This window comes from Lissotriton vulgaris, chromosome 5 (assembly GCF_964263255.1).
Source record: "Lissotriton vulgaris chromosome 5, aLisVul1.2, whole genome shotgun sequence".
In the NCBI taxonomy this organism is placed as follows: Eukaryota; Metazoa; Chordata; class Amphibia; order Caudata; family Salamandridae; genus Lissotriton; species Lissotriton vulgaris.
The window spans coordinates 749,092,108-749,118,266 of NC_141693.1; the positions used below are offsets into that span (position 1 = coordinate 749,092,108).

General features: G+C 46.7%; 1 protein-coding gene across 1 annotated transcript in view; it reads left to right on the forward strand.

Annotated features, from left to right (window-relative positions):
* The window catches only part of LOC147711494 (ATP-dependent RNA helicase DDX19B), a 161,881-nt gene that overhangs the window by 95,558 nt on the left and 40,164 nt on the right, over positions 1-26,159 (forward strand). Inside the window, exons 6-7 of the mRNA XM_086922190.1 lie at positions 6,677-6,769; positions 8,581-8,683. Of these exons, the coding sequence (XP_086778316.1) occupies positions 6,677-6,769; positions 8,581-8,683 (196 nt within the window). The remainder of the gene's footprint in view (positions 1-6,676; positions 6,770-8,580; positions 8,684-26,159) is intronic.

Sequence of the window (26,159 nt, forward strand, 5' to 3'; positions counted from 1 at the left end):
TGCAGAACTGATGGTCTGTTAGATCTACAACTTCTATTTAGGCAAAAACAAATCATAAGTAGAATATTTGCCAACTGTCTCGGCCACTGACAATTTTTCAGGTCTCATTCTAGTTCCTTGTTTTTTGCTCATTGTAACTCACTAACCCAGAGATCTTAGTAATTACCAAAGTTAATTAAATCATTCAACCCATCAATTTTTAAAGCTTTCTCTTTTGGGCATTAGAAAGCTGGGTATGCATTAAACCATGGGTTACTAAAAGCACACCAATTTCTCTGCCTGTCTAAGGAGCAGTGTTCACTCTGTCTTTAGCTGTTCACTTTTAGCATTAATATAGGATTTAATTTAACTGTGCTGATTTCATTTTACTCTTGTAGCCAGACTACGGTGAAATGTTATCATCTGTACTACTTTGCAGCTGTCTTTCACTGCAAGATCTTTCATTTGAAGAATATCTGCTATTTTACACCCTACATACCTGCCTAAAGATTTAAACAGATGCGTTTTACTGATTAAATGCATGTTAATTTGCCAACATCCTTGCCGTAAGCATTTTATCTGTTTGAAGAAATAGCAATTGTAAATGTAAGCATTGTGCTGTGGAATCATGAGCTGTGTTCATCCTGCTATGATCCTCATGAACCACATCTCTTGCCAGTAATCCTAGGTGTGTGCGAATTTTTTTGAACTAATTATGTGAAATATTTTTCAAACTATACATAATAATGGAAATGCAATACTACCAGTAGGTGGTGTATTTTGGAAGGTAGTGTCATTGTGCCCACTTTGCACTCAAAGATTCATTTCGTGCTAAAACATAATGTACAAAAAAGCAACACAACCGGCTGTTGCGTTGTTCCTTTACATTCAGGGTAAATGTTTACTGTGAGTGACACATTCGCACTAAATCTTAATTGTGACCTGCACATGATAACGTGACATGGTGTAATGGCATAATTTCTTAGGGTTCTCACAACAAGAGTAATCTGAAATTACGCTAACATTATACAAATTTCGGCCATACTTAGTAATCCTCACCTACATCTCTAAGAGGGAGTGGGTTACATTGTTGCAGAAGTCTAATTCCTCTCATGATTTTGTATTTTGGTTATTAATTGCAAATGTTATGGTACGGTCATACTCTGCTGCAGTGCCTTGTTATTTTTCACGAGTGTTATTGAGCCAAATGTATTTCTAGAATATATTAGTGTCTCCCTGGAAACAACTTGACTGATCGCAAATTGGCTTTTACTGCTGTATTCTTCTGAATTTTGGCCATTCATTTTTTTTTTTATCCTTGGTGGTTTTGACAATAGTTTTACAAGCTTCAGATGTTAAAGGAGCTGTTAAGCAATACAGAATGCCCAGGAAAATAGTGTGGGGTGGAGTTCTTCATTTGCGCATTAGCAGATTTGTTTGAAATTTAAAGTAGGCTTTACCTTTCTGTCTGTTTAGCTTTGATTCTCTTTTTAATCTGGAGCTTGGATCTGCACAATCGTGTTAGAGGAAAGACTCTTAGGATTTCCTGCGTGTGCACAGCATTAACTACTATTGGTGGACAAATAGATGTGTATACATTAAATAAGAAATTAAGATTTGGGAAGGTGGAAGTAACAGAATGATGAGCATTGTCAAAAGCACAATCAGTAGTAAAGGATCACAATTCTTGAAAAGTAAGAGTGCTTAAAAATTTGGTATGAGGCTTTTTACTTTAATCTCTCTTTTGGTGCACAGCCACTAATGTCCAGTTGTAGAACCCTATCATAATATAGTTCTGCAAACTAGGCAATACAAATCTAGGCTAGGAAGCCCATAATAAACTTGGTAATTTTAAAATGCAGAACAAAATAACTTGGAGATTATTTCAAGTATTCCATACATCACTATTTTGTATACTTCACATTAATTGATCTGCAGCTCTGTTATCGCTCGACCTTTTGTCCATACTCCCTGCTGGAACGGCAGGAGCATGGATCGTACAGAACCGAGGAATAAAGTGGTGGAAGAGGAAATGATGGTGCTCTAGGAAACCTGATGTTAAAGGAACCAATAATGACTTATTGATTAGCCCACATCACCACCTTTGTCACTCATGTCTATCAAACATGTAGTCTGCCTCAAAACAACGCAGTTGAACTAGAACGGAGATGGACAATGCTTTTTATGCTTAACCACAACTGGGGCACAGGAAGAAACAATGTGGCATGTTCACATGTATTTATTCCATTCCCAGTCACTCCAACAACAATGTTTCCATTAAACATAATGAAGACAACACAGCGGGTTCTTTTTCGTTCATGATTTAATCTAGTTCAAATTGGTACTAAATCTGACTTTTAGCCTTTTTGTTTGTCCTGTCCAACATCATTTGGTACACCCACAGTTTTTAGGTCGAGCTGATGTGGCATTCATGCGAAGCATGAATGCATCAGCTCGACAACTTATGCTGCCCGTATTTAGTAGAGTGGACAGCTACCAGACGCGCGCTTTGACGAGGTCGGATTTCACCTCGGGAGCGAGCGTCTGATAGCTGCGCATGCGCGGTGCAAAGCCCCTGCTCACACACACACACACAGCCAGCCCCCGCCCCTCTGCATGCACACACACAATACACAGGCGCGCGCACACACACACACACACACATACACACGCTGCCGCCCCCAACCCCCACCCCCCTGCATACACACAGACACGCAAGCACGGAGCCCCACTCACCCGGACTTCTACTCGTCCCGCTCCGGGCTGCTCACTCCGACGTCAACGGGCACAGGGACACCGGCACTCCACTCCTTGGCTTCCCGGGCGGACGCCGGCTGCACGCAGGGCTCTCCTCTCTCTGCACCGGAGCCATGCGCCAGCTACTGCAGCCTGCCTCCTGGAAAGCTCCGGTCGCGTGTCCGGCCCCGCCCCGGTCCCAACAAAGGTTGCCTGGCTTCCTGTTGAAGCCGGGCTGCGGCGTTACAGCGTTATTACTTGAGCAAAGAGAAAAGCTCTGCACGTGTAGTGGAAGTAAGGTCGTTGTTTTTTACGTGCCAAGTAACTGCTGTTTGTTTATGTTGTTGACTATGCTTAAAGTGATTCGAAAAATGTAAATCGATGCTGGTTTTGATAGTGCTGAGTTGAGTGAACACGAGGAGCCGCTGGCCGTACTCTGAGCGTCACTGGTGGACATGGACCAGGACGTGAACACTGGGCGCTGGCGTGAGGGGGTCTGTACACCAGACCCTGGAGGCTGCAGTCCTTGGTGTGTAGGGAGGAGGGGGGGTGGGGGGTCTGCAGTGTCACTGAGGTTTCTGGTCTGTTAAGGTCACGCACTGCAGCATTACCCGGGGTTCTGTCGTTTTTAAGGTGAGGCACTCCAGCGTCACTGAAGCTCCGTGGTCTTCTGAAGTGAAGCAGTGGTCTACCAAAAGGTTTATGCGTAGGGGTGAGCGGGACTTGCGTAATTCCGTCTAGTGTATCACACGGAATTAGATGAGGATTCTGCTAGATTCTGCGGAATTACGCGAAAGAGTTGCTCTTGCCGGCTGAACGGGCTCTTGGGGTAGAATTTTCCCTCCTAAATTACACACGGAGGAGTAATAACGTAATTATCGGTAAGTCTGCACCACAAAGTAAAGCACAATTACTAAAATGACTCCGATTACACTGGAGTAGCTGAAAACACACTCAGTCCTGGTTATGTTGTGTGTGTTAAGTAAAGCGCTGCCGGGTCACTGAAGTTCGCTCATTTTAAAGAATGACCACGGCAGTGTCACTGAGGTCCCCTGAGTCTCAGGGTGAAGCTCTGCAGTGTCACTTGCTTGCACGTGTTTGCGAAGCACCCTTCAGCGCACACTGCTGTGATTGCTTGACAAGGCAGACACGTGTCGCCCCCGCCATTCGCCCGTGCACACGGTCTGCAGTGTGTGCACACGGCGGCGCTGCTCCTCAGGATGTTTCACGGCTGTTAGTTTTTAATGTTCTTTGTCGCTTCCGTGGCGAGGATGGCTGCCTTTTACAGCCTCCGCATCTTGGCCGCATCCATCTCCCTAAAGGTAAATCCGAGTTTTGACTTTGCTCTTTTTCCCATAAAGTCGTTTTTTTATTATAATTCGGGGAATGACGTTCTCTTCCAGCCCCGGATGTCCACAGTTAAGGACTCCCCCACCCCCCCTACTCAACCAAACCAATGGCATGACGGCGATATCTCCGAGGGCGGGGGTCCCACGGGCCATGTTTATTATTTCACAAAACAAGAGATCGCATTCAGGAATGTCACATCCCTCACAGAGATGCGCAGTTATCCTGAGAGTCCAACCTAATGACATCACGACAAGCCACATCCGTTAACTGTTGCATCCTCCTATCGTCTATTTACAGCCATCACTCCGTCCTCGCAGCCCAGATGTTGAGGTCGGAGGGAGGGTTCAGCCCCAGACATGGCGAGGCCTCGCGCGCTGCGAGACATATGGGGGGCAGCATAAATGTCCTTCCCTCGTAGGGGACTTATTAAGAAACACAGAGGATAACACGGCCTCGAGGCACACGTCACCAATGAGACTCCACAAAGACGACGCTGGTCCGAGATTCCTTCGTCGTCTCTTCGGACGGGGCTTTGCCTCGAGGTTCAGGCTGTGTCAGCGCTTCACGGACAGCCAAAAACAACCCGCAAACGAGAAATCCCTGTCATGGCACAGTGAGCAAAAAACACTGGACTGGAATGTGGCCTGAGTCATTTCCAGTTGTTTACAATAATGAAAGCATTCGATCTAACACCAGTTGCGAGGCTCCAAAGCTGTACATCACATTTTTTACCCACAATTGGAAATCTTGTGCCTCCCCGACTGGCATGTCTGGAGAGTGTATGCCTTTATGGACTTAACCACCTCCAAAAGAGCGCACTCGAAGGACTGATTAACAGGTGGAGCTTGGATTGATACATTAATAGAAGGATCTTTTCTGGCATGTTTGAGAAATGTCTATTTTGTTTTAGAAACTATTCTCTTGTTTTTGAAACACCTCTCTCAATTTTGAAACTCTTCTTCGATTTTAGAAACTCTTCTTTTGTTTTAGAGACATTTCTCTTGTTTTAGAAACTCCTCTTGTTTTAGAAACTCATTCAAATGCCAATTGTAGCGCCTTGAATATCCACTATTGCTCTTCGATCCCCCATCATAGCTCCTGAAATACCCTATTAAGGTAATTCATGCAGCTATTTAAGTGCCTTGATGACCGTCCTATCTCAAGGGGTGCCCGTCACCTCAGGTGTTCACTCACCGAAGGCCTCTGAAAAGTTGCAGTTTAATTGAGCCCTCATCCTAGTGCCTCAAGCACCTCTTCATAGCGCGCCCAGTACTCCCTCCTATCGCTTTAAGTACCAATCCTTCAGCCTAGCTCTCAAGTGCCTTCTTATAGCGCCTTGCAAAACCCCCTACTAGCGCCTGAAGTATCAATTCTAGTGGCTAGAGGACCCAGCAAGCTGTTCAAGTGAACGGGCATTTACGGAAACGTTTTCGGTGGGAGGCGGGGGGGGGCAACATTTTAAAGTCCTCCATCCTCCGACCCTCTCTGACTATTTCAAAGGGCAGGGGCATAGTCATAAAGGGCAAGTGACAAACACAGGGAGGGGGACAAACACCCCCAGTGCCCCCTCCTGCAAACGTCCAAGTTCGAGTGCGCTCTGTACTTGTTTTGAATAATTAGCCTGCTTACTCAAGTCGCTTCTTATAGCGCCTAGAGTATTTTATAGTCCGTTAATATCTTCAGTACCTACATGCTATGGTCAGAAAGGAAATTAACCTTCCATCAATTATTATTATTAAGTTTATATAGCGCCTGAATCACCCCCGGAGGGGTATCTCACTGACTCTCCCACTCACTGACTCACTCACTGACTCACTCACTCACTGTCCAGACTCTCACTGATCGACTCACCCACTCTCTCTCACTGACTGACTCGCCCACTCGTTCTCACTCACTGACTCACTCTCAACACACATTGCATTTCAAATGCAATAAGTGTCACATATGCGAAAGTTTAAGCGATTGACATTGTAAATGACACTGCTATTAATGTATCTATTTTCATAACCGACACATAAATAAAAAAAATTGTAATTTACAATGCCAATAGCTCAAACTTTCCTAATGCGAGACCTATTGCATTGCAAATGCTTGTTCTGCAGATGGGTATCTTACTTAGTCAGTTTAAATACATATTTGAACCAGAGAAATTTAGTTATCCATTATAAATGGGTAGGCACTTTCATAATCTTATATAAATACAGCCAGATCTATCTCCCTCAAAGTTCTAGTAATCTGCTTTTCAAGAGGCTTTAACCCATAATAATAAAGATCAGCCGTTCTTGAGGTGTTTCAGGTCCCTGAAAGGGTTGAGTTGATTAGTGTTTTGCCATTATTGGCTGTGGGGAAACAATACTTTTCTGCCTTGGGTGTGGAGGGCCTTTAGAGACTGCTTAAAGTATCTTTTTGTGCCCCTCTTTCAGGGTGTTCATTGTGGATATTTCTGATAGGGGAATGGGGTGAGTCACTGGCTGCGGATTCTCGATGGATGGATGTTTCATGTTCAGGGTGACAGCAGACCTCTGGATCTATCGACCTTTTAATTGCATAATAGTGTTATCTCCAGTGTAGATTCCTTGCCCTCTGTTCACATATGCCTTTTTCTTTTTAGAAAGCCACAGCTCCTTGAAGGGGTCTACGCCATGGGCTTCAACAGGCCATCAAAGATCCAGGAGAACGCCCTGCCCATGATGCTTGCAGAACCGTAAGCAACTCTTCCTAGCGACTGTGAGGAGAAGTGGGGGTGCGCACAGTGGTGCTTTTGGAAATCTTAAACAAGTGTTTCTTTTCTTTAGACACCAGTGATATCAGGCATTTGTTTATGATAGGAATGTTCATACCTCATATAGGTACGGAGTAAAGTTTTAAAGCTTAATAGAATCCAGTTGACATGCCCATTGAGGGGGTACGCAGGAGAGAGTATGGATTCATAAACATTAGAATTTAGGGTGAGAGGACATGAATAGAGTATGGGGGAAACAAGTAATTTATTAGTATCTGTTTTATTGTTATGCCATTTTCTCATAGACTACATTTACATCGTAAGCCATCTCATCACATTCAGTTCATTGTGAACATACTGTGAAAATGTGTTCTGGATAAGGGGTTTAGGGTAAGGTGGTGAAGGCCAGTGTAATGTGCAACGTTATTGGGAGTAACTGGTTAAGAGTAATGGATAAAGGGTAAATTGGGTAGGGATTGTGAATAATGGGCTAGGAGTTCAGTATAAAACGGTAAGGTGAAGGTTAGGGGTTAGGCAGCATTGGTTGGGCGATAAGGGATTATGGGGATGTTATAGGGCAAGTTTAAGGGGTTAATGTATTAAGCATAAGGGTTTGGTGTTAAGGGTAAGACTCAAAGGATAATGTAGTAATGGATAAAGGGGTTTAATCCTAAAAGCAGAGATATGAAGTGGTATAGAACGTGGGGTGATGTAGCAATGATGTGCATAGCCCTTCCATCTAGTTGATTCTACTTCTGGTTGTTTAAGCATCAGCATAATAATATACTTTGAGATGTTGTCTCTCTCTTCCCATCATCTAATACTTTATTTTCTTTGTTTTCCGCCTGTCCCCATTTTTGCATTTTCTTTCTGTCTCACTGCTCTAATTTTTTCATATCCCTTTACCCCATATCGGTTTTCCATACACTTGCACATCCCTTCTTTTACTCCTCCTCTCATCCATCTTCCACTATTCCTGTAGTTCTCATCCTGCTCTGCCTGATCTCCCTTCACACTCACCTTGGTGTACCCCATGATTCCTTTAGACCCTTCCTCATGGTCCAGACTTCTGTTTCCAGCTACTGGTCTCGTTAATACCCCCTGGTACTGCATCAGGCCCCTCTTGTTCTCACCTGCTCCGCTTGATTGCTACAATCCTGGCCCACCTCGCTTTTTTTTCTCCCTGGCATACCATTGGTAAACTATTAGTACTACCCCGCTCTCTTTAGTCCTCCACACATACTCTCCTTGGCTATCTCCTACCCATGATCACCTCCAACCCTTCAGTTCACCTTGGTTCTTCCAGGCATCCTTATTCACCATACCACCCTGGGACTTTAGTTCTCCACCCCTGGTCGCCTTGGTTAATCCCACCACCCCCCGGCACACAATAATCTAGGTTCCACCACCATCTTGCCAGTTGGCTTGCTTCTCTGTCAACTAGGTCCTCACTCCCAACTCCCACTTCCAGCAGTTCCTGCACTCTTTCTTTAATCCTCCAACTTGGTTCTTCAATACCACATCTTTAATCTGTAACTCCCCACCTTCTGTCTTTAGCACCCCTCTCCCTTTTCCTTATTGCATCGTATTATATACGTTTTCATGTTTTGCTAACCTTTCTGTTATCTTAGTTTCAATATCGGTTATATACACTGCTTTTGTTTAATTTTGTCTTTTCATCACCCTGTGTTGAATAGTTTTTCTGCACCCTAACTTCTGCTGTCTTTAAGCTACCCCCCCTCCCCACTCCTCCTCCTGCCAACTGACCTTCATTCTCTGCTCCTTTGTTTCAGGCCACAAAATCTGATTGCACAGTCACAGTCTGGGACAGGAAAAACGGCTGCATTCGTACTTGCTATGCTCAGCCGGGTGGACCCTGCCCACAAATACCCACAGGTGAGCTCTCCTCTGCATGCTTGTCTGTTTCTTACAAGCACTAACTTGTCTGTAGGCTATTTTCAGTGACGGTTTTCTCATTTTCCCTTTAATTTTTAATAAGATTAATTACTTGAGATGCAATGCAAAAGTATGCGTTCAGGCCATGTGCATTCCCATCTTTCTTCTCCAGGAAAGAAAGCTATCCGTATACTGTTATGGTGTAAACCTGTGACTCCGCTTTGGGCTTGAAGCAGCGCTGTGTTTGCTGGGATCAAGGCAAAGATGTGTTTTCTGGGTTTAAAACAGCTAGCCTATGGGAGCTTCTGTGGTTGGGCCCTGGGCTGAGCTCGGTGACACCCCTCTTCCCGGAGTCTTCTGTAATAAGACACCCTACACTTTATGATAACCTAACTTTGGTATATCGTTCTGATATTAATCTTTTAGCATGTTAGAATAAAAACCATACTCTAAGATTCAACCCACTTTAACCTACCATTCCCCATTACTTTATGTCTAGAGCACCCGACCTAATGATTGGCCCTGTACCCTTGCTCCTTCCTAGACACCAGGAGAGAGAGAGGGGTTGCACATTTCGGGACCTGTTTTAAAGCTGGGCTGGGGAAACTAGGGACTCTGAGAAGACTAGCAGGTTTATTGGTGTGGGCTGGCCATTGCCTCTGCTCCTGATTCCAGCTAGCAACGGGGCAAGAAGACTGCATGAGTTGTGACAAGGAAACAAAGACGAGCATTGTGAAAGTAAAGGCCTCTTTAATGTAGTAGAGCAGTTCAGCACAATACCTAGCAAAGCCACTCTTCAAAGGCCTCCTGTTAGAAAGCGAAGGACAACATTTTACATGGAAGGAGATTGGGGGAGGGGGAGGGTGTAAACAAGGAGGTATACAAGACAGTGACTTCCTAGGAACAGATGCTGAAACTGCTTTAAACACTTGCTGCTTTATGTAACCCCGGGCTTCACACTAGACAATTGGACCTGTCCCCCATGCTTTTCCATCTACACAGACTTAGAGCAGTATTGAAGTTCTTGGGTTGTGATGGAAGCAGTGTAATGGAGCTCAGAGCCTCCTAGTCCCAGAAGATTGCAGGATTTCATTAAGAAGCTGGGCCAGGCCTTCCCTCGTAGTTTTTGAGTTTAAGTTGGGCAAAACGATTTTGCTCAATTGGGTATGGATCTCTTTATCTTATCATATTTTAACTTTCATTCATTGTGTATAATTGAAGCCAATCTGAAATGGAATAAAGCAGATATCGAAAGATGGTCTAACTTTCTCCCACTGTCAATGTTGAGCCAAGATATTGAGCACAAATGAAGCTTGTAAATTGCTAACACATGATGCGGATTCTAGAAGTGATTCATCTAATGAATCAAAAGGGGCAATACAATCTACAAAATGAATAACACTTCAGGAACATCTTTAACTGTTTCAGATAAAGTGAGGAAGGTATTCGGTAGAGGAAAACCTGTGATTTAACAGACAATTGTAATCGTGTGGCGGATGTGTCACATTTTAATCCTCTTCCAATACATTTGCCATATTGCCTAATTCATATCCAGAAACGTTCTCATCTTTGACAAGTTTTGTATCCATAATAACAATTCCTGCTTCTGATATTTAGTCTCAGGATTTTAAATGTGAAAATACTCAGTTGTGAGTAGGGTGTTGCACAGCTGTTTTACCACATTAGAAAGAGAATAGCACATTTTCTACCTTTAGTGTCTAATAATTTGCCGTTCTCAAGGACACAGAGACGAGGCTTTTAATATACTATTGCTAACTAAAAGTGCTTCAAGACAGGTCAGAGTCCTAATACATGTGTTAGACATCATCTTGTTAAGCTTTTTTTCTTAGTAGTGAAAGCAACATGATTACTTAGTTCACATCCTCTCATAGTTTGAATTCTGTACTCTAGTTCTTCCACTATTCTCATTCCTGTTTCTAACTTCTGCTGTAAACCTAAAAATATTTCAAAAATAAAACGTCTTAAATAGATTCCATGGCCTACATAATGTATTCCAGTCTTGTGCAAAAGAAAGGTGTGATTGCTCCTACAGTAGAGCGATCACCAATGTTTTTAAATGAATACTGGCTTCCTCCTTGATCCATATTAACCCACCTGGCTATGGTAGCTGATGTTCAAAATGAAATGGGCAATTGTTTTAAGCAGAGTTTGATCTCTTCTTTCTAGTACAGTCTTTATAGGTTTAAAGGATGTAACAACACAGATTTTGGTGTTACCTGGAGAACCTAAGCATGTAGTCTACAAGGAACTACTCTTTGTATGTCTAGCTATGGTGAAAGAGATCCCTTTAGTGGAGAACAGTGTACCTACTAAATTCAACACACCCATGATAATGGATTCAAATTATGTTGGCTGTCTTGTATGCGCAATTAATTTAATTTGTGTTCAAATAAATATTGGCCATAGCCGGGTATTTTTGCCAAACTTTCACAGAAAGAAAATTACTTTTTCTTCAGCCACTCGAGTGGCATCAGGATTGTTTTTAAATCAATTCAAAGTAGGTGTTGCATAGTGTCACTATAAATTGCTCCCAGGCAGAGAGAAATTTTTGGGTTCTCAAAAACCCCAATCCATGTACCAATTATATCTAAAATTACATTTAGCTGATTTACCATTGAATAAAAGTCCTCCTAAGGGGTCTTATTGCATATGCCTCGTTCGTGCATGTGATGATAAAACAATTGAAGATGAAATTAACTTTTTATTTGCATTATTTTGAGGGCAAGGTGACTGACTCCACGAAGAGGTAATGGAATATTGACGTGAAGGTTTGTCATTTTCCACAGATTCGACTAGAAGTGTAGCACTGTATGAAGTTTACTAACTTTATTTTGAGGGCCTGGCGCTATCTGCCGATGGCACTCGTATGATTTCTGAAGGAGAATGGAAGCCTTCACCTTCTCAATGCTTTTCTGTGCAAGGACAAATGCAAGATGCACGCCAACACCCAGGTCTCATATGCCCTTGATCCTGGAGTCTAGATGTAGCATTGGTACTGTTGGATGCTTATTTCCACACCCTGTCCTGCAAGCCCACAGGTGCTGTTTGCTGTTCAGAGTGGGCCAAATTCAGTTTTGGTTTACAGGCCCTAGTCTGCAGCAGACTGGACTACGGAAACATACTCTACGACTCTACACAGGAATCCCAGCCAAACACATACGACGACTAAAACGCATCCAAACCGTCAACATCCCCTACCGCAGCCACATCACCCGCCACCTGAGAAACCTACACTGGCTCCCAGTCGACAAGAGGGTCACCTTCAAGCTCCTCACCCACGCACACAAAGCACTTCACACCACAGGACCAGCCTACCCGTACAGCAGACTCCGCTTCCACCCCCCACATCCGCCAGCTCCGCTCCACCAGCCTCGCCCTCGCTGCTGTCCCCCGCATACAACGAACGACCTCCGGCGGCAGATCCTTCTCTTACCTTGCTGCCAAAGCCTGGAACACCCTCCCCATCCACATAAGGCAGACCCAAGACCTACTCGCCTTCAGAAGACTCCTCAAGACCTGGCTCTTCAAGCTGCAGCAGCACACTTACCCCCCCCCCCCCCCCCCCTACCCCCCAGCACCTTGGGACCCTCCCTGGTAAGTAGCGTGCTTTACAAGTACATTGATTGATTGCTCCCCTTCGGCCTCACCATTGCACCTTGGGTGTTAACAAAAGAAATAGATTTGGTTTCAGTGCATCTTGGGTCTGTGTGGCAGTCGTCTCCTACCTCGAGAACTGGCTGCTGAAGGTGGGCTTGACCTCTCTTCCCTGAGAAGTTTCTCTTGTGCATTTCGACTGTGATGGATACGTTACTGGCCTTCGGTAATGCCTTGTCTGGAACAGGCGAAGATCTAGCCACGGATTCCTTACCTTTGAACTTCCAGGCATCAGGCTGGATCCAGAAGATTTTTGATAGCAGTTCTGTTGGCTGATAAGTGGCATTGGTCGACTCTGCATGACATTGTAGACGTTTGGTTAGTTGTCATGACATCTGCATCATTGCCTGACGTCGGCTACTTTTCATAACTTTCCATGACAGAAGCGCGGAGCCATGAAGTGCCTGACCATTGTGAAAAAAAAAAAAAAAATAGGGTCCTTAAGGGAAACTCCCCTGACCCTAAAACTAATCTGCAGTGCAGGGAGGATGGTTGGGTCAGTAAGGATTCTGCGGCTAGGTCATGTCTCTGCCAGATGAGGCATTACCTAAGGTAACTAACTTATCCATCTAATAAAGCCATTTAGCCGCAGATTCCTTACCTTTGACCAGATACCCAAGCAATACCATCCCCACAGGAGCGACTGCGGCAAAGCTTCAAACCAAAAAGACCTGCATGGACTGAACAGACAAAAAGGCCCACCCTGCTGGCCTGGTTGTGCAGGTAGTAATTATTGGCGAATGTTTGCAGAGATGTCCACGTGGCCGCCTGGCAGAAGCCACGAACCAGAACACCACACTAGAGAGCCGTGGTAGCTTCCTTCTCCTTGGTAGAATGGGCAATAAGGTCTTCAGGAGGCTGTTGCTTCGCCAAGGCGTGACATATCTTTTTTTATGTAGAGGATGACCCAACAAATATGGTCCTCTTCTGCACAGCATGCCCCTTCTCTGCTCAAGTGTACCTTAAGAAGAGTTGGTCGTCCACCCAGAACTTTTTAGTGTGGTTAAGGTAGAACCACCATGCTCTTTTTGGGTCCAGACAGTGGACAGTGGACTTCTTTGGAAGTATGCTGAGTTGCATAGAAGGAGGGCAGGATAACAGATTGTCCCAAATGGAAAGGTGTACCTTACTTAGGCAGAAAAGAAGCCCTAGTGTGGAGCACTACGTTTGTCCAGAGACTGAGTGGCCGGTCGATCCCGATCTTCTTGAGCACTCTGGACAGGAGTGGTATGGGCGGAAATGCGTACAGGAGACCTGTGCTCAACTAGTGTTGAAAAGTGTCGCCGAGCAAGAGCCACCTTGAAAACTCCAAGTCACAAAACTGCTGACATTGTGTGTCCCCCCCCCCCCCCCCCACCCCCCCCCCCCGCTCGGTATACACTGGTCTGGCCCATTAGTACCGATATTTGTTCTCGGTGCGGACTATGTTCACTGGTGCTATACATTATTAAAGGAATTAAAAATTTAGAGTCAACGTGAGACCCCGCTTACTAGAGTCTGGAGGGCGTATATAAGTTTGACATCCTCAGTTGCACTGTGGACTACATTGGGCCCAGGGTCGGCACCGGTTGGATACCTCTGACCGATGGAACCCTTTTCTTTTCGGCGGCTCCCTGTATTATCTATGGATTGCCAACTTTGGGACGGCGGGTCACAGGGCTCTTCGGGATGGTATCCTTTAATTGGTCTTTGAGTGCCATTTTAATTTGATGGATGAACTTGCCTATCCTAGCTAGTAAACATGTGGTTTCAGAGAAACACCAATCCGAGGCCTCTTTGCAAGTTTTGTGGCCCAAGATGCGTAGTGCCGGACGTAGCAGACGCTGTCGGTCGCTGGCCAGCTTGGTACAGCAACATAGCAAGTGTAGCCAGGATTCTCTGCGATAATTGCAAAGTCGGCAGGCAGTGGCTCCGTCCGGGCGTGCCCAGCGTGGATTGAAGTCTGTTATCCTGAGGGCCAAGAGGCGCATAAACAGAATTTTCTGTCTTGCTTCGGTTGTTAGTGAGTCTTGTAAGTATGGTTGAGGTTTACCGGGAGTGTAGGACTTGTCCAGGGCCAACGTTAGTGGGTTGGGCCGGAGCGAGGAAAGGTCTAGCTCAAAGGAAATGGACTGGACTTGGCGCTTGACGGCTTTTGCCCAGGCGGAATATGGAATTTCGTGTAGGTGCAGACTCTGCCCCTCGATCTTCAGAAGTTCAATGGCTAGTTCCACCTGGGCTTTCCATGGCGAGCCTGCTTCGCCAAAGATTGTTTTTAGCGCGTGCTTTAAGGTGTTTTCGGGCGACTTCAGAACTCTGATGTAGTATTTTAGCAATTCCCCCAATAGTATCAGTTCAGGACGTTTCAGGCCTATTTCCAGTCTCACCCTGTTGTTCCTGGCCTGTTTGGGGGCCCGTAGCACCATCTTGTATGCTTTCACCTGTGCTGCTTGGACCACTTTCTCAAAAGCCCCTGGGTAGGCTATATGGCCGTACGTGATGGCGGGGATCAATTTGGCCCTGAGTACTGTCAGCATCGGATATGCAGAGGGACTGTCCAGGCTGTGGCTTAGACGTCTTAGAGATGTAATTATTTTGTCGATTTTTGGTTTAAGCGCCTTCAGATGTTTGACTGCGGTGGCCCTCTCTGATACCCATGTGCCCTGATAGTTGTAGGATGGGGCCGTGGTGATTCGGTGTTCCCCCAGAGACATTGAAAATTTAGTTTTGTGTGGATATTTACCAAAGATTATTATCTTGGTCTTGCTCACATTAATATGTAACTCATTCTCCTTGTTGTACGTCGCAAGACTGTTTAAGGCTCTTTGGAGGCCTACCCTGGTGTGGTCCATAATTACTGTGTCATCTGCGTACTGGAGCGTGCCCAGAACCAGCTTCCCCAGTCTGGGCGGTGCTAGGTTGGCATCTTTCAGGGCGTGCCCCATGTCTGCAGTGTACAGGTTGAAAAGCAGGGGGGCCAGAACACACCCCTGCTTTAATCCAGAGTCAGTGGAAATTCTTGTGGTTACAGATGTGGCGCTTAGTTTCACCTGAACCCAGGTCCCCTCGTAAAGTGCTTTTATGGCCTTTAGAAGATCTCTAGGGATCCCCCAAGACTCTAGTTTTGCCCAGAGCCGGCATCTGTTCACACGGTCGAAGGCCGTTGAGTAGTCTATAAAGCAACAGAACAGGGGCAGCTTATTCCGCATGTTGGCCTTCTGAGCGAGGTACGAGAGCGCTATGATGTTGTCCAGCGTGGAACAGTTAGCCCTGAAGCCGGTCTGTGAGGGCGGGAGTATGCCGTTCTTATCCACCCAAGTTTCCAGGTCCTTAAGTAGCAGGCGGGCATAAATCTTGGCTTCAATGTCAAGAAGGGCTATCAGTCTGTAATTAGCCGGATTCGAGTGGTCACCTTTTTTGTGGATAGGAAAGAGAATTGAGCCTTTCCAGGAGAATGGCAGGGTTGCAGTTGCGAATGCGTGGTTAAATAGAGGAGTAAGTTTGGAAGCGAAGAATGCAGGATCTTTCTTAAAAACCTGTGCGGGGATTCCGTTAGGGCCTGGGGCACCGTCGGGTCTGATGGCTTTGATGTATTTTGCTATCTTCGCCTCCGAGAATGTTCCAGGTACGGGCGGACATGAGACATCGTTCAAGGCACTTTCAGGGCTGATGGTAGCTGCTGCCGCCTTGGGCCACCCGGTTGTACCGTGAGACGTTCGATTTGACTCACTAGTATACAGCCCCTTTGCATATTGTTCCCATACTTTTCCTCCAACACTGTTAACCTTATGTACACCACCTGATGACAGGCTGTTGATGTAGCGCCAGAGCTTGCTATTATCTTTGCCTTTAATTATGGAAAACACTGTCAGCCAATTCTGTTCGATCCGTTTTCTTTTCAGATCCCAGATGTTCTTTTTGTACTTGGCTCGCAGAACGGCAATGGGGAGCCCCCCTGGCAGGTGGATACCTTTCTTTTTTGCTCTCACTGCCTTGTTGAGTGCATGCTTGGCAAGCTTAAGACTGTGGGTTTTTTGGTGACCTGGGATGAGATTTTTTTGTCCGTTTCTTGATTGGTGGGTATTGCCCAGGCACATCAGTAAGTCATTGGTCAATGTTTCCCATAGGTGTAATATACATTCACTTTCTTGTGGCCATGGTACTGTCGCCCTGTTAGCTATGAATGCATTAAGACTGTGGCTAAGATTGGTCGACCATTTTATTCTTTTAAGGACTAAATGGTGTTCTTCGCCTGTTGTCATACCAATTACGGCGTAGGAGTCCGCCTGTTCTCGTGTCAGGTTGAATGTGACACAAAGGGGTCTATGGTCGCTTTCGACTCGGTCGTCCACAGTGAAGTTGCAAAGTTTGTTAGCCAGTCCTGCATTGATGAAGATATAGTCTATAGTGGAGACATTTCTGAAGGTCGGATAGGCAGACCATGCGGGTTAGCGCATTTTTTGTATCCCGTGGGTGGATTGCAAGTTGTAATTTGCTAAAAGTTCAATCAGTTGGGCTGACTTCCTGCTGGGTGGTTTCATGGGTAGCAGATCCAGGCCTCTCAGGTTAAAGTCACCGACTATGATTACATCATAGTGCAAGCGGCTTATTAGTAGATCTTCCAGGGTGGTGGTGAATGATTCCAAGCCGTGTGGAGAGTGAAGTTTTGCAGGGTTGAGATAACAGTTGATTAATACAAGCGGTCGGGTTGTTTGGTCCGCTCTCAGTCCTTCTATTGAGATAGCTTGTAGGTCCGGTGGCTCCAGAGATAGTTCTTTTATTTTTAATTTGCAGGCGTGGCTTACAAAGATTGAGAGACCCCCTGACGGGCGACCAAAGATCGTCCTTTTGGTTGCTGGTTTGAAATATTCCTGGTAGCCAGCGATTGGTGAAGTGGTCCTTGCCCAGGTCTCCTGGATACATAGTATGTCCCCCAGTGCGAGATAGTCATGGGTGGCTGTAACCCTGCGGATGTTATTTAACCCTGCAATGTTCCATGAGATGATGCTAAGGTTGCGATCCTGGCCTCTTGGTGGGCGTACGCGACTGATGTTTACGTATGTGTGGGGGGGGGTTAGGATCCCCGTCTCCATGTGTCCTCCGAAAGGGCTGGTCCTTGCTGAGGTCGTTGCACGATACGCTGTTTTTCTTTTAGCAAGAGTTTTATTTTTAGCGGGGATCTTGGCCTCCCGGCTTTCAGTCCCCCGTCAGAACACGTGGAATTTGTGCCTTTGAGAACAGAGATGGCATGTTGTAGACCATAGTGTGGTCTGAGGACGTGCGGGTATTTTGGAACCCTGGGGGCGGTGACTTCTATACCCCATTCTGCCAGTTGGGATGATTCTTGGAGGACAGCTTTTTGGGCTTGCTGGTTTGCTAGTCCGATTATGGTGGAATCACCGTGAGTATCTGTGTCCAGGCTCTTGAACTTCACCCACTCGATCATCCCCGAGGTGATGTGTGCCAGGGGTTCAATGTGGCAGAAGAGTTGTACGATATTGGACCTGTTCAGGATGTCGAAGGAGTCCATGGCTGTAAATCTGGGGGTGAACAACAGCTCGTAAGTTTTTAGTGGTTTGTTATTTTCTGAGGAGCGCCATTGTACCCCTTCACCGGGGGACACGTGCCTCTGATGAAATGGGTGTGCAATGATTGCGTGACGGTCACCTGGGCACTGTCTGTCGGAGTTCGTGTTTGGGGGGCTTGCCTCTCTTGACAGTCCTTGCCACTCATCATTGATAGCGTTCGGGGGAGGGAGGTTGTTGTATATAGCTCCTAGTTGCTGGCTACCTGGTACCTTGGTTGGAGGACCTACCAGAGAAGGCAGTCCCAGCTGCGCTCCCAAATACGAAGGGTGGGTTGATTCTGTCTTATGTTGGGGGACCCAGCCAGATGGATCATTGGCGCTGGAAGGACCTCCGGAAACCACTAGTGAGGGCCGTGGAAGATCCTCCGCATTACTGGGGCCCTCCGGAGCAGGGATTGAGTGTCTAGGGGTCTCACTAGGGACAAGTGGTGCGTCACTGGGCTTGACAGACTTCAGTGCACGGTTTGAGGTGAAGATAGGAAAGGGTGTTTTAAAAGTACTTTCAGTTATGGTGGCGCCAGAAGTTATTGTGGCTGATGGTATGATCCTGCTTTTGGTTTTAAGTTTCTTTAGTTGTTTCTTAAGTCTTTTTTTTGCTCTCCGTGAAAGCGGACCGTTTGCACCAGCCGATGCGCAGTTGGCCTGTTCCGAGAGAGGAATGCTGACGGATGAATCGTCGCTTTCGGTTTCAGGCTCCAAAACCTCAAAGTCCCCGCTTCCTTGTTCTGGCATGGTGAGCTTGCTACATGGCACTGCCAGCGAACCTTTTGATGAGCTGGTGACCGTGGTGCAGGGATCATTCATTACTTCATGCACTCTCGTCAAAGCTGGTGGCTTATGCGCCAACTGTGTTAGAGGGGGCCTCTCTCCAAGGCCCTTGGCTAATGAGAGCATATCTTTTAGAACTTCGGGTAGGCTTGCCCATTTTTCTATAATGGCGGCACCCGAGTTGATATTGGCCGCATGGGTTTCAAATAGCACCTCTAACTTTGCTAGTTTGTCGTCTTGGCGCACTAAGTGCTGGGGAATTGAGTGCAGGAGGTCAACTTGAACCTCCATCTTTGTTGACTGCCATAATAAGGCCCTAGCCATGGTGTCTTGCACTTCTCTTATTATGGACAGGTTTACTTCTTTGACCATGACCTCCTCGCCTGAGTCTTGATGTTGTGTTAGGCTCAAGGGGCTCCGTGCCTCCGTCTGCTGCGGATGCCTGGGGTTAATTCTGGCGGAGTATATGGGGGTGTTTTCTAATGTCCGCTCTATTGAGTGTTCTAGTTTTTGCAAGAACGATGCCGTTAGCGCGGCCTTACCCGGAGTAGTTGTCTCCGTTGTTGCCCGGGGTGTCACAGGCGTGCACAGGTGCGCTGCCTTGCCCGGAGTGGTCATCTCCGTTGTTGCCCGGGGTGTCACAGGCGTACACAGGTGTGTCCCAGGGCTCGTTGGGGGAGAGGGTGCGGTGCCCGTGTTTTGCTTTGCGCTACCTGTCTCCTCCTGTACACCCTCCGTGATGCTCCTGTGAACTTCTGCGAGGATCCTTAACGGGCTTTTCGCTCTGGCAGTGGAATGAAGTAGGGCTACCTGGCTCCGGACGTCTTCCAGGCTTTGGGCCTTTCCGGAGTCTGCAGTGTCGCAAGAGTAACTGCAAGGATGATCTTGCTGCGATATTGGCAACCACAGTGTACCACTGCCCTCGGGTCCTTGTATACTCCTGTCCATGGTTATCGGGCCACTGGGGGCCTGGAAGAATTGGGTGATGAGACCCTGTGGGAGGAAGTTGCCCTGGACTGAGTCCTGAAACTTTTGGAGGTTGGCACCTTTAGTGCTCCTAGTGGTCCTTCTTAATACCGTATTTTCAGGGTTCGCCTCTGCCCCCACCACCTCCTCCTCCTCCTTCGTGCTCAGCTTGATTTTTTTTAGGCATCATCCTTTGAGTGCCTTTAGACACTGTGAGCTGGGGCTGTGTGATGTGTAGTGTGGGAGGGTGAAAGGGTCCGCTTACTTGTGTTCCTGGTTATTGAGGTGGCTGCCCTGTGGGAACCTTTAGCTTATTGAGCTTGTTGTGTGAGCTTAGGGAGAGTTAATAGCTCTCCTCGTAAGCCGTGCTATACTGGGCTGTCTCTTTTACAGGGGGGGAGGGCGGCTACAAGCGGAGCACACAGGGTGACCGTGGGCTGGGAGACCTAGTCAAGCAGCCCCTTGGTCCGCACCCTCGGCTCTTACTTTGCAGCTGCCTCTAATGGCTGCCGCGCTTGCCACTGCCACTTACCTCCACACTGGCTACTCGGTTAGCCTCCGAAACTCCAGGCTCTCCGGATGGCTCGGTTCACGCTCCGGTTCACACACCGGAAAGTTCCAAAAGACCAAACTATGGATGCTGAGGCCCTTGCACGTCCCGCTCGCAGCTCTGTTACTGGCTTCCAGGCTTTGCGTCCACAGCTCAGAGATGGTGCAGAAATAGCTAATCCCGTTAACAGTAGGTCACCGGGACAGCAGAGATTCCCTTGTTCTGCCCTCGCTGAGGTCAGATACCAGGAGCAACAGGGAGCCGCCTCTACTGCCTCTGCTGCTGGGGCTTCTGGCGCTGCCAGTGCTGCGGTGCTGGTATAGGTGCTGCGGTGCTGGTGCTGCTGGTGCTGCAGCTCGGGCTCTGGCTATGACTTCTGACTCCTGCCCTGGCGGGATACACGTGCTTCAGTCATACACTGACTCAAGCGCTAGCACACTGGCAGTTGCAAGATTTGCCTCTGCCAAAATTCCTAGAAAAGTTCCTGGGAAATTGCCCCTTGTAAAACAATGTCAATGTCAATGGTGGATAAGTCACAGTGTTGGGAGCAGCGGTGGCTTGTGCACTGTAATCCTCAAGCCGCACTCCCACTTTCCCCTCTGTGTCACCCCTGCCAAGCAGTCCGCGACAACCCACAAAACAGGCTCAGTAGGCTCAGCAGCAACAGGGGTGGTGGGAAGAGGGCTCACTGTCCAACAGCTGCTATGTACACTGCGTGGGGTTTACACGTTGAAAGTTGAAAGAGACCTTGCACCAACTCCAGATGGAGGTACTGTTATTAGACAGCTGAGTTTGTCAGCTCTAGCGTTCAGAGACCCGGACAGATGTTGATTTGAACCACCAGTGAAATTCCCTGTTCCAGCGAAGTCCAGAGACGTAGGGCCTCTTAACTGTGATTCCATGAACCCACCCGCCCTGTTTTTTGCAGTACCACATGGCCGTAGTTTTGTCTGTGAACACATGAACTAGCCTTACCTTGAGGGATGGTAAGAAGGGTTTCATTGCCAATCTGATTGCACAAAGCTCCAACAGATTTATATGGAGTCTGGTTTCTGCTGTAGACCAGAGTCCTCTGATCTCCACCTCTCCCAGGTGGCCGCCCCATCCCAGAAGCGACTCATCTGTCACTACTGTGAGATCTGTGTGGGGAACAGCAAGGTGTCTGCCTCTGACCCAATCACAGCTTGTTCGCTACTACCGCAGGTCGTTTGCAGGGTCCTCCGATATCTATCTGAACCAGGTCAAAGTTTTCCCCTATGCTGCACCCATTGGAACTTCAGGTCCCACTGCAGAGCCTGCATGTGCCATCAGGAAAGTTCTACGAGCAGGATGCAGGTGACCATGAGGCCCAACACCCTCAGTCATTCTCACCGAAATCCAGGACAGATGCAGAAACATCGGTATCATGGCCTGAATTTCCTGAACTCTCCACTCAGCAGGATAATCCCAAAGCTGCACAGTGTCTAGAACTTCTCTGATTAAAGGGAGTGTCTGAGAGAGAGTCTGGTGTGACTTTGGCATATTGATAGTGCACCCCAGTCGTCGATATAGGCGAAGACTGGAATCCCTGATCTCCGTAGATGGACTGCGACCATCACCTTGGTGAACACCCGAGGGGCATCCCTGAGGCAAAAGGGGAGCAGCTGTAAACTGAAAGTGCTTGTGGCCACTGTAAACCGCAGGTAGCAGCGATGTTCGGGAGGGGGGGGGGGGGTGTAATATGGAAATAGGGGTCCTGCACGTTCAACGCTACCATCCAGTCTCCCGGGTCCAGGGCAGAAAGGACTTGAGCAAGGGTAAGCATCTTGAACTTCTCCTTTTTGAAGAAGTAGTTGAGGGCTCTGAGGTTGAGGATAGGACGAAGACCTCAGACTTTCTTTGGAACTAAAAAATAGCAGGAATAGCACCCACAGCCTATTTTTAGCCTCGGAACCCACTCTATAGCTCCCTTGACCAAGAGAGTCTAGACTTCCTTGCAGAGTAAGGTGAGGTGATCCTCTGTCAGCCGATTGTAAGTTGGAGGCCTGGAGGGAGTAGCCCCTTCGAACTATTTGCAGCACCCACCTTTTCGAGGTGATATCTTGCCAGTGGTGGAGGTGATGGCGTATCCTGCCACCAACTGGATGGCCATGACGCAGAGGGATCAGACTAAGAAGGTTTTGCGGTGGAGGAAGGGTCTGTGGCTTGACCTGACTTTTGGCAACCCAACCTGTGAGGTCAGGGTGAACCACTGCCCAGCATAGGTTGCTGGACTTGCAGAGTCCTCTGGCTGGAATAGGGTTGGCGCGGTTGGAAGCCCGTTCTGCAGCCACAAATCTTCTGAGGAGACTGCAAAAAACATGCAGTGGTGGCTGCTGAAGCATGATTGAGTTATCAGCAGACCCTGTGGTGAGGCCATTTTGCAGAGTGGAGATCAGAGACAAGTGATCTCGTGCAGAGGCTTGGCTCCACATCAGTGTACTGGAAAATCAGGCCATCCACTTTGCATTAAAAGCCTTCTTGCCATACATCATAGAGAGGTTGGTGCAGGTGCTCATGGCCCCTACAACGCCACCCCCATGTGGCACTGCAACATACAGGGCAGGGTTGAGTCATTAACCCAGGGTTGGGAGGCACTACGCTTTTGGAAGTGGCTGGATCCCTAGGGAATTTTCGTGATCGCTCCCTACCTGGCAGGATCATTAAACGTCAAGGTTCATGAACTCTGCCTCAGACACTTAGTTATCACAAATTGCAGCTGCACCTGTCATTCGACTGTTTTAACTTTTGAAGATGTCTGCCATCTTTTTATCTTCCCTACATTTATGGATTTTTTTTTTTTTTGTGGAAGTCAGACCCTCCAGGATTTTGCGATTTACAAAAAAAACTGCGAAATCAACAGTTTTGTAAAAATGTAGCGATACAAAACTGCCCCGAAATTTTTCTCAAATACCAACTTTTGGGAAACTAGGACCTCTTGTGGCGAACTCGTTGAAGCGCTCACTTTGATTGTCTGTGACTGACTCAGTCACAGACAATCAGAAATGTCTCTGCAGCCCCCTGACTCATGGAATGACCAAGGATCTGCGTATGGCAGGACAGCATGGCCAGACAACGGAGATGGGTCCAGGCGAGAGGCCTGGGGCTCTCTGGCTTGAGGTGAAGGCCGCCTGCAAGGGGAAGGGGAGTGGAGTACAAAAGTCCATAAGAATGTTGCACGAGTTTTCAAACTGCCTAAATACACACGTAATAGCTTAATTAGTCTAGAATTTGGTCTGAAGCAACAAAGTAAAGAATGCCTTGGAACGCATGCGAAATATTATTACCAAGTCCCAACAGCTCCAGCTAGAACCCTAAAGAGCATGCTGAAGCCAATTTTTGGGGAGTTAATTAACCCGTGGCATCGTACACAGAAGAAGCAGTGGAAACACTGGGATTAGCAACGGAAAATTGGGATCAGGGAACGGTAAACTATCTGGCCATCAAAAAATTCAATCAATAAACAATGTTATCAATTGTCGCATGAAAGTGATCTAGCAGAACACGCAGCTGGAAGAGGCTCACCTTGGCTGAAAAAAATCATTTGCCAGGAGTAAAATCCAGCCATACCTGAAGCAAGCCCTGGGAAGGAAAGCACTAAACATTGCATGGGCCTGACTGGTGCCCCTCGCCATTAAGGAACTAAATCCCAGGTGGAGATCCCTAGAACAAAGAATCAGATGCAGAATCTGTGATTATCAATCTGAACCTTTGCTACACTTGATTTGTTTCTGTCCTGGTATGTCGCAGCCCTGTAGGATCCTTTTAAAACAAATATGGCTCCGCAACGGGGTACGGACAGTGAAAGAAGCAACTTCGGTTCTCTTTTACTGTACTACACCACAGGGCTTGGCCAGATTTGGGAGATAAATGGCCGAGCTGCATCTGAGGCTGATGGAATAGGAGGGGCCAGGCATTATAAAAGGCAACTTGGCCCGTTAAACCAGTATTTTCCAACATGGCCGAACCGACAACGAACTGACAATCATTCGCAGACTTTTTAAATTGTATATAGTACATTTTCTTACCTAGTATTTACACGGTTGCAAGTAAACCCAATGTCCTTTTCTTTTATAGGAATGTGTGTGTGTGTGTGTGTATATGTATATATATGTATATATATGTGTATATATTTATATCTTTTTTTTTAAACAATTGTTTCAATTTGTTTTTAAAATCACATGTAAGTTATATTGCAGATTGTTTTAAGTAACTGTGCAATACAAAATACACTCTTAAAAAAAAAAAAAAAATTGCACGAGTTTTGGGTAATTAGGCAAACAAGACAACACTGTGTCACTCTAGAGCATTCACAGGGCTTTCTACCCCATAGGTTAATTTTATGCTCCCTGTACTTAATTATGTCCTTGCAAAAGCCGTTTTGTTTTTTTCTTCAAAGTAGTTAGTCATCTGTGCTTTAAGACTATGAAAAAGAATGGATTTTTGTAGACAGTATGTTTTCAGACTCCTCGTCTTTACCGACCAGACTACATACGAACTCCCACTATTTCAATCCACCCCTTACTACTCATGTCAGGGAATCCAGGTGAACTGCTCATGCTCAATGGGGAATTTCGAAGCCGCCGGTCTTGTAATGGCCGTGTTCAGTTTTGGAGGAGCTTGGGCTAGAAGCCTTGCCCCCACCAGCACCTCATAGGTAGGCAACTTGTGGACTCGCCTAGTGAGACTCGCTAAATCTCCCCACTCCTGTTTCCCTAGTCTAAAGTCCTTTATTAAACTACATCCTGCCAATCGTTTAAATACATAAATTCCAGGAAACAACCACTGTGTAGCAAGAAATCCCCAGCTTTTCACCCAGGGAAGCAGCATCTGTAATTTGGGTTTGGGCTTCCCTACAACCTGTGCTCAGACAAAAATGCTCTGCATCGGAGAAGCTGTGCTGCTCTTTCCTGCAACATTTTTCTGGTTTACCCTTTGTTTCTAAATGCGGAGTAAAAAAAAATCATGTATGTCCGTTGGAGACACTCGAGATGGTTTGATACCAACACCTACAGAAAGCTTTAGCTATTGTCCTACTGACCTGCTGTCAACAACACTAACACACACACAGCAGGCCTTCAGTAAGCCCTGGGCTCATGGCTTTCTTGCTGATCTCAGTTTCCGGCCAATGCCATGGATTTCTTCCCTATTCTTGGGACTGTCCCATCCCTGGAACACCTATGTCCATGGTTTCTGAATGAACAGTTGATTTAGCCTCCAAAACTGATGAGGTGAGACGTGTCTTTTTTTTGCATTCTATGGAAGTAAATGGCTTTCCTCCCCCTCCTGCCCACTCAACGTATCTCCCACTTTCCTGCTCCTCTTTTGGTCCAATTCCTTTTTCCAACTTTTTGTTTTTGTTTTTTTGTGACTGCTTGTGTAAGTGCCCAGCACTGCAGCTGAGCTGCTCACCTCCCAGTCTGTTGCTCGCTGCTTCTCCCATTCCCAACCCTTAAATAAATAAAAACGTTTTAAGTCCTCTGCTAGGACCCAGCAACTGCACACTGCTACCAGGCACATTTCGTATTTCTTTAGCACACACAAACTTTTCACTTTGTTCAGAAATGGCCACCAGACACATTTAAGGGTAAAATGAAAAAATGGCAACCAAAAAACCCTGATTTACATCCATCATTACATTGTATCCCTTTCTCAGGAGCTGGACTCAGTTATTTATGCACAAACATGTGCTTGTGGTCACTGTCAGCATCATTTAAGGTGAAGTGCATGCCTGGTCGGGCTGCTGCACTTCAATGGAATTGCAAACACCATCTAAAATCTTTATCAAATTATCTACAACAAATACCTCCTGCGCCACAGGATCTTGGCACTGTGCGTAGAAGTAACATTTATTGGAGCAGGGGAAAAAGGAAAAATTGGAGACCAAAAGGGAAACAAGAAAATAAAAGCGTGTGGTCAGCCGCCGCATCGGT